At 44.5% G+C, this 11,315-nt stretch overlaps 3 protein-coding genes across 3 annotated transcripts, besides 22 other annotated features; all 3 read right to left on the bottom strand.

Annotated features, from left to right (window-relative positions):
* Positions 1–11,315: part of a sequence feature (heterozygous, non-Esmeraldo-like haplotype) that runs on past the window's edge.
* Positions 14–62: a microsatellite.
* Positions 113–147: a microsatellite.
* Positions 191–211: a sequence feature (GC_rich).
* Positions 302–349: a microsatellite.
* Positions 650–742: a microsatellite.
* Positions 728–766: a sequence feature (CT-rich).
* Positions 773–814: a microsatellite.
* Positions 890–912: a microsatellite.
* Positions 926–950: a microsatellite.
* Positions 999–1,046: a microsatellite.
* Positions 1,061–1,124: a microsatellite.
* Positions 1,190–1,209: a microsatellite.
* Positions 1,210–1,274: a microsatellite.
* Positions 1,571–1,633: a sequence feature (AT_rich).
* Positions 1,765–1,811: a microsatellite.
* Positions 1,855–1,900: a sequence feature (A-rich).
* Positions 1,933–1,959: a microsatellite.
* Tc00.1047053510629.460 (uncharacterized protein) lies at positions 2,021–2,938 on the bottom strand (the record flags this gene model as incomplete). Its single annotated transcript, XM_816238.1, has 1 exon — positions 2,021–2,938. The coding sequence occupies one exon, from the start codon at positions 2,936–2,938 to the stop codon at positions 2,021–2,023; it is 918 nt and encodes a 305-aa protein (XP_821331.1).
* Positions 3,181–3,203: a microsatellite.
* Tc00.1047053510629.450 (hypothetical protein, conserved) lies at positions 3,380–4,837 on the bottom strand (the record flags this gene model as incomplete). Its single annotated transcript, XM_816237.1, has 1 exon — positions 3,380–4,837. One exon carries the CDS (start codon positions 4,835–4,837, stop codon positions 3,380–3,382), a length of 1,458 nt encoding a protein of 485 aa, XP_821330.1.
* Positions 5,309–5,340: a microsatellite.
* Positions 5,501–11,263, bottom strand: Tc00.1047053510629.440 (hypothetical protein, conserved; the record flags this gene model as incomplete). The annotated part of the gene is made up of 1 exon (XM_816236.1): positions 5,501–11,263. One exon carries the CDS (start codon positions 11,261–11,263, stop codon positions 5,501–5,503), a length of 5,763 nt encoding a protein of 1,920 aa, XP_821329.1.
* Positions 7,292–7,323: a microsatellite.
* Positions 9,376–9,398: a microsatellite.

Here is an 11,315-nt window from a genome sequence, read left to right as displayed (position 1 = left end):
ACATAGATCTTAAATATATATATTTATATATTTATATATTGGATGCATATATATATATATATGTGTGTGTAATTCCTTTTATTGTGGTGGGAAGCAGGGGTGTCGGTTCTTTTTTTATTTTATTTTATTTTCATTTTTTTTTTTTTTCCGTTAATATTTCCATTTATACCCCATCCTACACACACACACACCCCCCCCCCCCCCCCCCCGGTTAAAACACTCCTTTTACTCCCACACATACACGCACATAAACATAAACATATTTATATTTATATATGTATTTTAAGTTATTTCATGTTATTATAAATAAATATATATATAGATATATAGGTATAGATATAGGTATATAACATGTCATGCAGTAAGATAAAATAAATCTTTGTTTTTTTTTTGGGTTTTTCTTTCCCCCCATTCTTCTGGTTGGATGAATACGTAGACCAGTTCGTCGCTTCATCCGTCCCCCCCACCACACACACACACACCGCATCATTTAGCCCCTCTCACATTCTATACATGTAACATTGCCAGCAACTGCAGTAGTAACGGCATTGGCAGCAAGATTCATTACAAGACATGAGAAGAATTTCGGAGGTGAGAAGAATGCAGTAATAAATAAATAAAAAAGAATTTAGGAACACACAGTCACACGTACATAAATAAATATAAATATAAATATAAATATATAGTAAATTAATCGATAAATATTGTCAAATATAAATATATATATAGAAAGAGAGAGAAAGAGAGAGGCAGAGGCAGAGGCAGAAGAATAAAATAAAAAATAAAAATAAATAAATAAATAAATAAATAAATACTCGACGATAATCAAATCAACAAACACAACAGAAGAATAAAAATAAAAAAAATGTCAAATAAATAAAAGAAATTTAAAAAAAAAAAAAAAAAAAAAAACTCCGTTAATATAAAATAAATAAATAAATAAATATATATATGCATGTATGTATGTATTTGTTTATTATCGTTTTTTCATGATTATGAAGAAAAAAAGAAAAGAAAAGAAAGAAAGAAAGAAATGAAAAGAGAAACCGATAATTCGTGTTTTTGTTTTGGTTGTTTTGTTTTTGTTGTTGTTGTCTTTTTTTATGTTTTGTTCTGTTTTGTTTAAAAAACAAAAAAAAAAAGAAAAAAGGGTGAAAGAGCGATGTAAAGACTCTCCCCCTCACGATTCATATATATATATATATATATGTGTGTGTGTACGTATGTGTGTCTGTGTCAGTCAGTGTCTGTCTGTATATGTATGTTTATGTGTGCTGCTGGCAATAACGGTCGCAGCCGTCACTTCCCAGATTTCCCCCCTCCTCCTTTGTATATTTCACTATTTCCCCTCCCTTTCCCTACCTCACTTTTTTAATTGACATCGATACGGTTGCAGCTGTACATGTACATACAGACAAACAGGCACATACACATATATACATATGAACAACAACAAAAATGAAGAAAATGAAGAAAATGGATAAAATAATGGACTAAGACGCACAGATACAGGAAGGAATGGTTTAAAATTAATTGATACATAATAAAACAGAAAGAAAGAAAGGGGGGGAAAAAAAAAAGAAAAAATAATAATAATAATTCTTTTTTTTTTAATTATAAATATATATATATACTGATGACGCTTTGACCATTTGCATCATTGGTGAGCCTCCTACTAGTCAGAGAATCCCTGCAACGCCAACCACGCGTATTTTCCGCGCAGCCGCTTCCACACCAAACTCTTCTGTTTGTTTCCTTTTGTTTTGTTGGTGTTGTCGCTGCTGCTGCTGCTGCTGGTGGTGGTGGTGGTGGTATCAGTCTTCTCCCACCCCGATCGTCTCCTCTCCTTGTTTGTTTGTTTTTTCTTTCTTGTTTTTTGTTTTTTGTTTTGTTTTGTTTTTTTCCTTCTCTCTTCTGTCTTTTTTGTTTGTTTCTCTCTCTCTCTCTCTCTCTCTCTCTGTGTGTGTGGAGGTAAAAACGGTTGACGGTCAATTTCACTCACCTCTTCTTGGGTAAGGCTTTACAAGATATCCTCTAGAGGCTTGCTGGAATTCTTCTGCTTGATGGGTACCGTCGGTGCCGTCGTATTCACTGGTGCCATCCTCACCGCATTATAATCCAAGTCGATCACCGTATTTCCCTTTTTCCCCGTACGCAAATCTCCGACCTCTTTATCAGCATGCGAGTGGTACCGGATTAAAAAGTACGTGGCGCCAACAATGGCGAGAATAAGCGGTAACCCGACACCCAGCGCACAGCCAAGAATGACTTTCTGAGTTTTTGTCAAACCACCAATTTCATCGGTCTTCGTTCGGGTGTAAAGGCGCACGTTTGGAATTGATCCCTTCAAAAGCGCACGTTTTGTGGTAGACGCATCTTCCCGCTTCCAAAACCCCAGGATCACACGACGATAGACACCTTCCTCGCCATCAATCTCGTCACTATCATCGTCCGCAAACTGCAAGCTCAAGTCATATGAAATTACAATAATGTTATTGTATGAAATCCATGTTAATTCGCTGATGGTCTCAATTAACCTCGAGTAAGTTTTCAGATCCGTCTCCAAATCTAGGGCTGTCACGTGCACTGGAGTTATCTGGGGGTGACTGCTCTGAGAAACGGAGACGCTATGCTCTGGGGTCATAGTTGTACTCACGCTTGTGGAGATGCTGGGATTGTTTGGAATGCTTCGACTGGAGAGAGACCTTGAATTGTTGGGTTGGCTTAAACTGGCTGAAGGAGTGACTTGAGTTTGAGTTACACTCATCTCGTAAGAATACGTCCTGGGCAAGGGAGTAGGTGCCGTAATGCTTCCGACGGGCAAAGTGACGGTATGTGTCGCATGCACGGGTATGAGCCCTGTCAACGACAACAACAGGAAGAAAGGGAGGAGAGGGAAGTAGAGGGAGTAGCAAGGGGTCCGTGACAACCTTGACATTTCGTTAAATGCTTGCAGCACTACGCTGAGGAATCGCCTAAAACCTTCCGATAAATGAAAAAACAACCACTACAAAAAAAAAAAGAAAGAAAAAAAATGGCGCAATTCAGTACGGACAAGAGGGGAATGAACAAAAATAATTTAAAAAACTTAAAAGATATACCAAAGGAAAAAAAAAAAAACGACAACATGCATTTCGGTACTAATAATGAGAGCAGAAGAGCAATAAATTGAGTAAAATCAAAAAAAAAAAAAAGAAAAAAAAGATCATTCCGATCCTCCTATATCGCACAAACAGACACACAAGTACAAAGAGTAGGTATCTCGGCCTATTTGCTTTTTATTCTTCCTTCCATCCCTTATTCTCTCTCTTCATGCCTTCCTGACGGTGTACGCATTTGCGCGTGCGCCTAGTAATGGCATTGCAAAAAGTTTGAGAGACTACCACTTATTGCCGGCGCCTGTACCCCACGCCTCTTCCCAACATTTTGGTCGCCAGCAGGATGACAATGGCGGTGGTTGGAAAGGCTCACGAGCGCCCGGCTTGTCGATGGGGCCGCGTCCTTCGCGAATATCGCCGAGATCTGTCAACCCAAGCTCCTTTCGTATGGCGAGCCGTTCGTCCTCTAATTGGTCTACCTCTACCCGCAAGCGCTCCAGCTCCGGTGTGGTGAGATCCGGGACCGCGTCGTGGTACGGAATGCCAAGGTCGGTGCGCTCCCAGTAATGGATGAACGGCTCACCATCTGGTGCATTTGGATCCGTTGTTCCCTCTGCCGGTTTGCGCACCGGGTGTTGTCGTTTGTTCATCCGTACCTGACGCTTATACTCAAGCTCCTGCCACGCCATGTTGCGAAACACATGTCCGAGCTCCGTGCGCATCACTTCGACCTCCTCCTCGTTGTAAAATAGGTCTCCACGAACGAAGCCAAGTGTCCATGTTGCCCCAGACTGTGCCTTTGTGGCATGCTCCTTCTCTGGGTGGTGTTCTGCCTGACGCAGAGGTTTCATGGCCCGGTGGGCATCACCGTAAACCTGATCGTCGTCAAGCTCTTGAAATGTCTGCTGTGAACGGTTCATATGTGCCATAATACGCATCAATGCGTCCTCCACCTCTTCCTCCTCAAGGACCATAGCGCCAAAGTACTGTTTTTTGTATTCCCTAGAGTGCTCCTCCTCCGCTACGCTAGGAGGGTCGCCACGGTGTCCTCGCATCCAACGCTCCCATAATCGGTCATCCGTCGCAAGCGAACCGTATGGTAAATGCTTCTTGTTGGAGTCCTTGCGATACATACGACGCTGCTCCTCCCGTCCCTTCTGGAACTGCCACGTCACGGTAAACTTGTTCCCAAAACGGTCCTTCGCAATGAGTCTTTCGTGCGTAAAAATATACCGCATGTAATTCCAGTATAACTTTTCCCACCATGTAATGATTCTATTATCGGCTAAACCAGAGAAGGAGTGTTGCAGCTTCACACTCTTCTCACCAAAGGCATCCACAGAGCGAATGTAAGGTGATTTAGCCCTTGAGATCTTCCTTCGTGCTGCCTCCGCGGCGGCGGATCCAGACGTCTCCGCCACCTCATTTAAATACGCCTCAATTTTTTCTTCCTCCTGCTGACGGCGTGTTTCTTCCTCCAATTGTCTCTTTGCTTTCTCCGACAACAACTCTTTCTCCTTGATAGCCCACGCCACGGCATCTTGCTGTCGTCGCGCAGCATATACAATTTTGGATGTAAGGTCATTCGTCTCATCCGCCATGCTCTTCATGTTGGACAAAATACTTGCATTCGTCAGGCGATGCCGTCTGGCGCACCACAGCGGCGATGAAGCTGACAAGACGGAAGGGATTGACCTGGGACGAAAACTCCCATTTCTGCCCCCGCAGTTTGACAACATACCGGCAAAATACACCACACCACTACCACCGCTGCCAATATATATATATATATTCCCAATGAAGTAGCGGACGATGCAACCGCTATTTATTTTTTGTTTTGGCCTGCTCCTCTCACACTCCCCATGCAATGGGGGTAGAAAATATATATATATATAGAGAGAGAGAGAGCCAGAAAGAAAGATATTTGAAATTATAGATGCCAAATAGAAAAACAGAATGAAATATAATCAAAAAAAAAAACATCAAATGGAGGAGACAGAGGAAACACTCACCAATAAAATGTGTAGTTTTACGGTGGACACACTTCTCCACACGTAAATGGTGGAAACATTACTGTTTCCCTCCCACTTGTTCTCTATTTCTCTCCTTCAAGGGGCTCGCCTCTCGATGAGCAAAAAAAAAAAAAGGGCCCCAGGTACCAGCAAAAAATGCAAAAACAAAAAAGAAGGCATCGTACGTGTACTCTCAGTAAAAAAAAAAAAAAGAGTAAAAAAAACAAAAACATTTTTGTCAATTCAACAAGTCATCCCCTCCTCCTCTCCTAATTAAAGCATCATTATGATACAAAAACCTCATGCCGAGAGAAAGTTAATGGTGAAATAATTAAATACCTTTTATTTTCCCTTGCCTCCTCTAAAATCCAAACCAAATTTTACTCGTCTCTATAACTCCTCATCGCCAGATACTTTTGTTCTAGAAACGATGTCCGCCAGTTTCCTCACCGCGTCAGACCGTAAATTGGCGCTCTGAGGGGCTTTTATCCGGTCCCTAGAATTGAAATAGTTGAGCTGTCGCGTTTGCTGTTCTGTGTCACGCGCTGTGCGCCTTACAGTTTCTTTGTGCAAAGCAGGATGTGGTGATGTCTTCGGACCAGTGTGTTGCCCTATCGTCTCTAACGACGTCCCAAGGGAAGCACCTCCAATTCCTTGAAACTCTTTCAAGGGACGTGAGGTCATTCGATGTTGATGATGATCTTCTTGTTGTTGTTTCTGGGAACACTGCTGGTGTTGAGAATAGTTGTACTGCTGCTGATACTGCTCAGCTCCAGCATCGGTCGGAGAAAAGGTACTCTCTGGTGACAGTACCGTAGACGTGCTTGGGCTAAGCGAAAAGTGCGATGGTTGCTTTGGACCTGCTCTTACATGATGATCACGATTATGTTTTTCACCATGAGCGGTGACGGCGAGCGAGGAGCTAGGAGAAGCAGCAGCAGGATGTTCCCGCACCGCAGAGGAAGTTCTCATGGTATCGTTCGCTGCATTGTGTAGTGAAATTTTTCCTGTAGATGATCTTGACAGACGAGCGGATCGTCGTGCAGAGGATGAACGGTCGTGCTGGTATTGACGAGCGGTAACTTTCTCCTCATTCTGCTTTAAATGCCGCGTTGATGGTCCTGCTAAATGTGACCCGCGTGAAGCAGAGGCCGTAAGTTGAAGATTAGGCGAGCGTGAAAGAGACGAGGCCAACGGGACTGTATCTACACCAATCTTCGTGGAGCGACCAGAACGGTGGTGCCGGCAGCAAGCATCACACTCATTGAAGTACTCACTACGGTGAAGATTCGGTTGGTAACGAGGCGCTGAAGGCGCGCGTGTGGCACCCAATGTCGTGTTTGAATGGGCACGCGCCAAAGACAAGTACGTTGGCTTCTTCGGCGTCACAACAACAGATGCGCATGGAGCCAGGAGAGGTCCCTGCCGTACATCTCGTTGTTGCCGCTTATTTTGCATTTTATTTGAGCAGGTGTTATTACCCAGGGGCGATCGACTGTCGCGTGTACTTGACGGCAATAGCGATGAAGATGCAGATAGCGGGGACATACACCTACTTTGTGAAGCAACTTCCATACCTTCCTTCGGTGATCGCACGAGTCCCGAGCTACGCGAAGCGGTGCTTCGTTGTGATTGCTTCCTTGCCGTCATCCGTTCACGCGAATTCCCCGCCGCTCTAGGTAACCCATCGGGATGTGTTTCTACTGTCGCACTGTTTGTTCCCGCAGTGCCCTGGTGGGACAGGACGGCACCCCGCTGAAAAGCCCCACGCAGCTCTTCTGTGAGCTCCTTCATGGAATACGCCAGTTGTGAAAGAACGTCTTTTGCAGGGTAACCTGGAAGTGAAGAGTTGGAACCCATTTCCGGCGACGAGGGTGGCGCATTTTGCTCCGGTGTGTCCACGGATGAAGTTGTCCCTGTGAGGGCTGCGGGATAAATAACCTGATGATTGTGCAGCTGTTGCTGCGAAAGGGGTGGCACTTTATCCTCGGCGATACCGTAAAATCGCCTCCAGCGTCGTAATTCCGCCCGCGAAACGGCGGCCTCAGAGAGCGCTCTGTCTCTTTCCTGCTCCATGCGTTTGCAAGACTCAAGAGCCGAATTGGCGCGTTGCTCTGCCACCGCCGCCGATTCCCGCAACAACTGCAATTGTTCCTCTAACTGTTGGATTTCTTCTTCTTGTTGATTTTGTTTTCGTTTTTGCTTTTGTGTTTTTTCATCCGTGGCGTCAATACCGTCACTATTTCCAACAGCCATTTTCCCGCTATCATTGTCGCCTTGCCCTTCTTTATTCTTGCTGGCAGTCTGGGCAACTTGAAACATGTGGGCAATAACCCTAAGAATAATTGTATCCTCAACAAAGTGCGAAACCTTCGACCGGGGATGGTTTGGCGGCAACGGTGGCTTTGGTAACTTCTTTTCACCTCGTTGTTGCTTTAATTGTCCCAGATGGCCTTCCACTTCCGCATCATTGTCTTCACGCACGCATGCCTCTACCACTTCCTGGGGCAGAGGGCACAACGATAGGATGGCCTCCCCGTTCAATTCGACCCAATTAACATACATGGCGCAAAAATCCACAGCGTCATCAACGATATCCCGTAATTCCATTGCTACCTGTGTACGCTTTCGCAACTTCTCGATAATCCCGAGAAAACCCAGACTGAGCTGTTCCAAAGCAGTCGCCCATAAACAAGGTCCTTCACCCCCAACACGATTAAAGAAGTAGCAGCCACGCTGTCGCGCCGTACGCTCGTTAAGCAACGCAAACATTTCCTTCAATACAACAGGGTCTTGCCTAAAGACACGTTCCAAGTCAAGTTCCACATAAGGCTCCAACATAGATGCGATAAACTGCTGCATCATATCTGTATCCTTCTGCACCAATATTACCGCAAGTTTGTAGTTGGTGCTGAACTTGCTGAGTGCCTGGTGGACACTTCGGATGTTGGACTCCACCGTGCGGAAAAGCATATCGTCACTCATATTGAGCGCATCAGTGTCCCCTTTATCGGTTGTGGTAGCGCATTTCATTTTACCGACATCCAACTCAACGTAGCTATCACCCCATGCGTCTTCAAATATCAACTCATCCGCCGCATTACCACCGCGTCGACGGCTTGACAATGGAATCGATAAATATCGCACACTCAACAGCCCATCCACGATTGTACGTAGTTTCCCCACAAACTCGTACAGACGAACCAATCGGTGGTCCATATGCGACACACGATTTTGAGGGGCATCTTGCAACAATATAGAAATTGCCTTGGAGCGTACCCCATCCTCGCATCCTGCTCCTTTCCCGCCGGCATCGTTTTTGTTTGAAGAAGCTTCTGCATCAGCGAGGGCCCGATCAATTACTGGCAAAATACCATCGGCGAAATGCATCAGCGTGGTATCGATATCTATAAGATTCTCATCTGTAGTATTTTGTTGTGCAACCGCAGCGTCCCCGGTTGGGCAGAAAAGACGATGTACATCGGCAAAATACTTATTCAACTTTTGTTGTGTGTACAAGTGATCCTCCGTTGCCTCCTGTAATCGCGTTGCCCAGCGACCAAATTTCTGCAGCAACACTGCCAGTGACTCCTCACTAACCTCATGCTGCCGTTGTTGTCCTGCGCTGTCGTAATTGTTCTCCGCTCCTTCCTCTTCTAAGCTTCGCTGTTGCTGACGAATAACGCTTTCCACCACCTCATCCTCAGCAGATTCATCGGTCCCAAGCATGAAAAGGGTACACTTAATGCGCCTTCCCGCCTCCGCCAACCGCACCAGAATCATTTGCATTGCCTGACGAAATGTGCCCGTTTCTTCCTGCCAATGTTTTTCCTCTTCCTTCAAACGGAGCAACTCGGATTTTTGTTGTGCGCTATCCACAATTGCCTCGTTCTTTACCAGGCGCTCTTCTATGAGCCTTAACGCCTCAATGATTTCAGCGTCATTGACAGGTTGGACGACGCTTTCCCTTCTCTGCTCTGGACGGAGTACAAGTTGAGACGAAGATGACACCGTTTCTGCCTTGGAGTCCCGTTCAAGTCGACTGCCAATTTGCTCAAGACCCACCGTGCGGCAAATAGCCCCTACGGAAGTACAAATACGCGAGAAACGTTTATTATGGGCGTTACTAGACTGAATCAAGTTCTCAAGGCGAACTTTATCGGCCGCACAAGACTGAAATAGTCGATGATGACGAACCTTAACAAGTTTCAACCTCTCCTCAAGATCATCGAAAACGGTGGCAACAGAAACCATTTCGCCTCCTGTATTATTATTACTATTATTATTACTTCCGTCATTACCACCATTAACAGCAGTCGTGGGGCCGTCCATCAATTCAGCTGAGAGTGCACCAAGTATATCTTCCGTTTCACTTGAATTCCCTGAACTCAAAAGTATCTCTTTGGTAATCCTAACAAGCTTTTTACTACGCTCTCTTACAATCTCTTCCACTCGAGCTTTTCCCAAACGACTGCGTGCCCCAGAAAGCTGCTGCTTTTGTTGTTCCTGAATCCACCGCTCAATTCGGCTCTTCAGTAGGCGTACCATATCCAGAATATTGTTCACGGGAGGATCAATTCGAACTTCACCCACAGTACAACTAGGAGCTAGACCTGTCGGTACTAGTTGTGCAAGCTCATGTAGGCTTTCTTGAATAATGGCATCTTCTGGTCTTCGATCAACCCCATATCTCTCCGTTACCCACACCCTCAAATCCTCTGCTGCGCCCACAATTGACGATAAGGTAGCTTGATCAAGGGCGTTGTGGCCCCTTCCATCCGCAATATCCTTTAAATATGCAATCTGGGAAATCAATGTTTTCACCTGTGAATACATATGTTCTTGGACACTTGAGGCCATGACAAGTGACTTCACCGCATCCTCCACATAATCAGCCAAGCTGTCCAAATCACTTTTCATTTCCCTAATTTTAATTTGATCGCCTTCCGGTAAACAACTAACAATTCTCATCATCATATTCAACGTCTCCTCATTTTGTGGCACTTCAAGAAGGGAGTGTTTCGCCTCCATTAGATCTCTTGCCAAAAGGATTAACAACTCTCTGGCGCCCCCTATAGAAGTACGCATGTAATTCAAAAACGCTTCCGCTGATGCTTCTTGAGGTCCCCCCAGAAGCCAATTGGGAACCACGTCTAATTGGTAATTTTTATTCACTTCTGTCATAACCGAAACCAAACTTCTCAAATGATCCTTAATCCATTGGTCGTCAGAATGCGGGTACAATACTTCACTCTCAGAAAACAAAGCCGCTCTTTCTTGCTCTACAGTGGGAGGGGAAACGACACCACATGAGGCAAACTTGGCCATCACCGTCCTTTCATACTGAAGAATAAGAAGAGAATTTGTGTGATTCTCTTCTCTAAGGAACTCCAACTCCTTCATAACCTTTAATGCCAAATCAGGAGCTTGATCCAAGCCGGTTCCCGATGGAGATCCAAGTATATCCATTACCTGGTGAAGCATCGCGTTCTCTTCGTTATCAAATTCAGCACCTTCTGATACAGGCATTTTAGAGGAAGTTAAGAATTCCAGAACTTCTCTCATTGAACTGTTGCCAGAAAGAGTTTTGTTCAAACCGTTTTTCTCCGCAAGTGCCATTATCGCTTTTTTACATTTTTCGACTTGTATAAGTACGGCAAAAAAACGACTCTCTATAACACCAAGAGCCCCGGTACCTTCAGTAACCATTTCTTCAGGTGCAATGGCAGCATTTTTCTGACCATTCAAATGAAAAAGTGTCTCGTCAGCCACTTGCAGAAGTGAATCCTGTCTATAAACAGCCTCATTATTCGCTTTTTCTACACGATTCTTCAAATGAATAATGGCGGATAATAACTCACGAACGGAAGCATCCGTTCTGACATCTTCGACAAGCCCAATGATTTGATCCTCCAGCTTGTTCGAAAGCACAGGTTCATCAAGACGAGTTCGCGTTTTAACTTCATCTAGAATAGAAGAAGTTAAATCACGCCCAATCGTAGGGTTTTGTTCAAAGACAGAGCTCACGGGTGTCACTGTATCCATACTAACAATGGTATTTGATTCACATAAATTATTCCCTTTTTGTGAATTTTTGAAAGAAGTCCACAACTGAGCATGGGCACTACTCCAGTCGTGCTTTTGGCCTTCCATGAACCTGACTAAAATGGAATCAATAATATAAGCACATTTATACAAAAAGAAA

Source organism: Trypanosoma cruzi, genomic scaffold, assembly GCF_000209065.1.
Source record: "Trypanosoma cruzi strain CL Brener 1047053516801 genomic scaffold, whole genome shotgun sequence".
Taxonomy (NCBI): Eukaryota; Euglenozoa; class Kinetoplastea; order Trypanosomatida; family Trypanosomatidae; genus Trypanosoma; species Trypanosoma cruzi.
The sequence above is the reverse complement of the archived record's forward strand: the minus strand, read 5'-3'. Positions and strand labels throughout refer to the sequence as shown.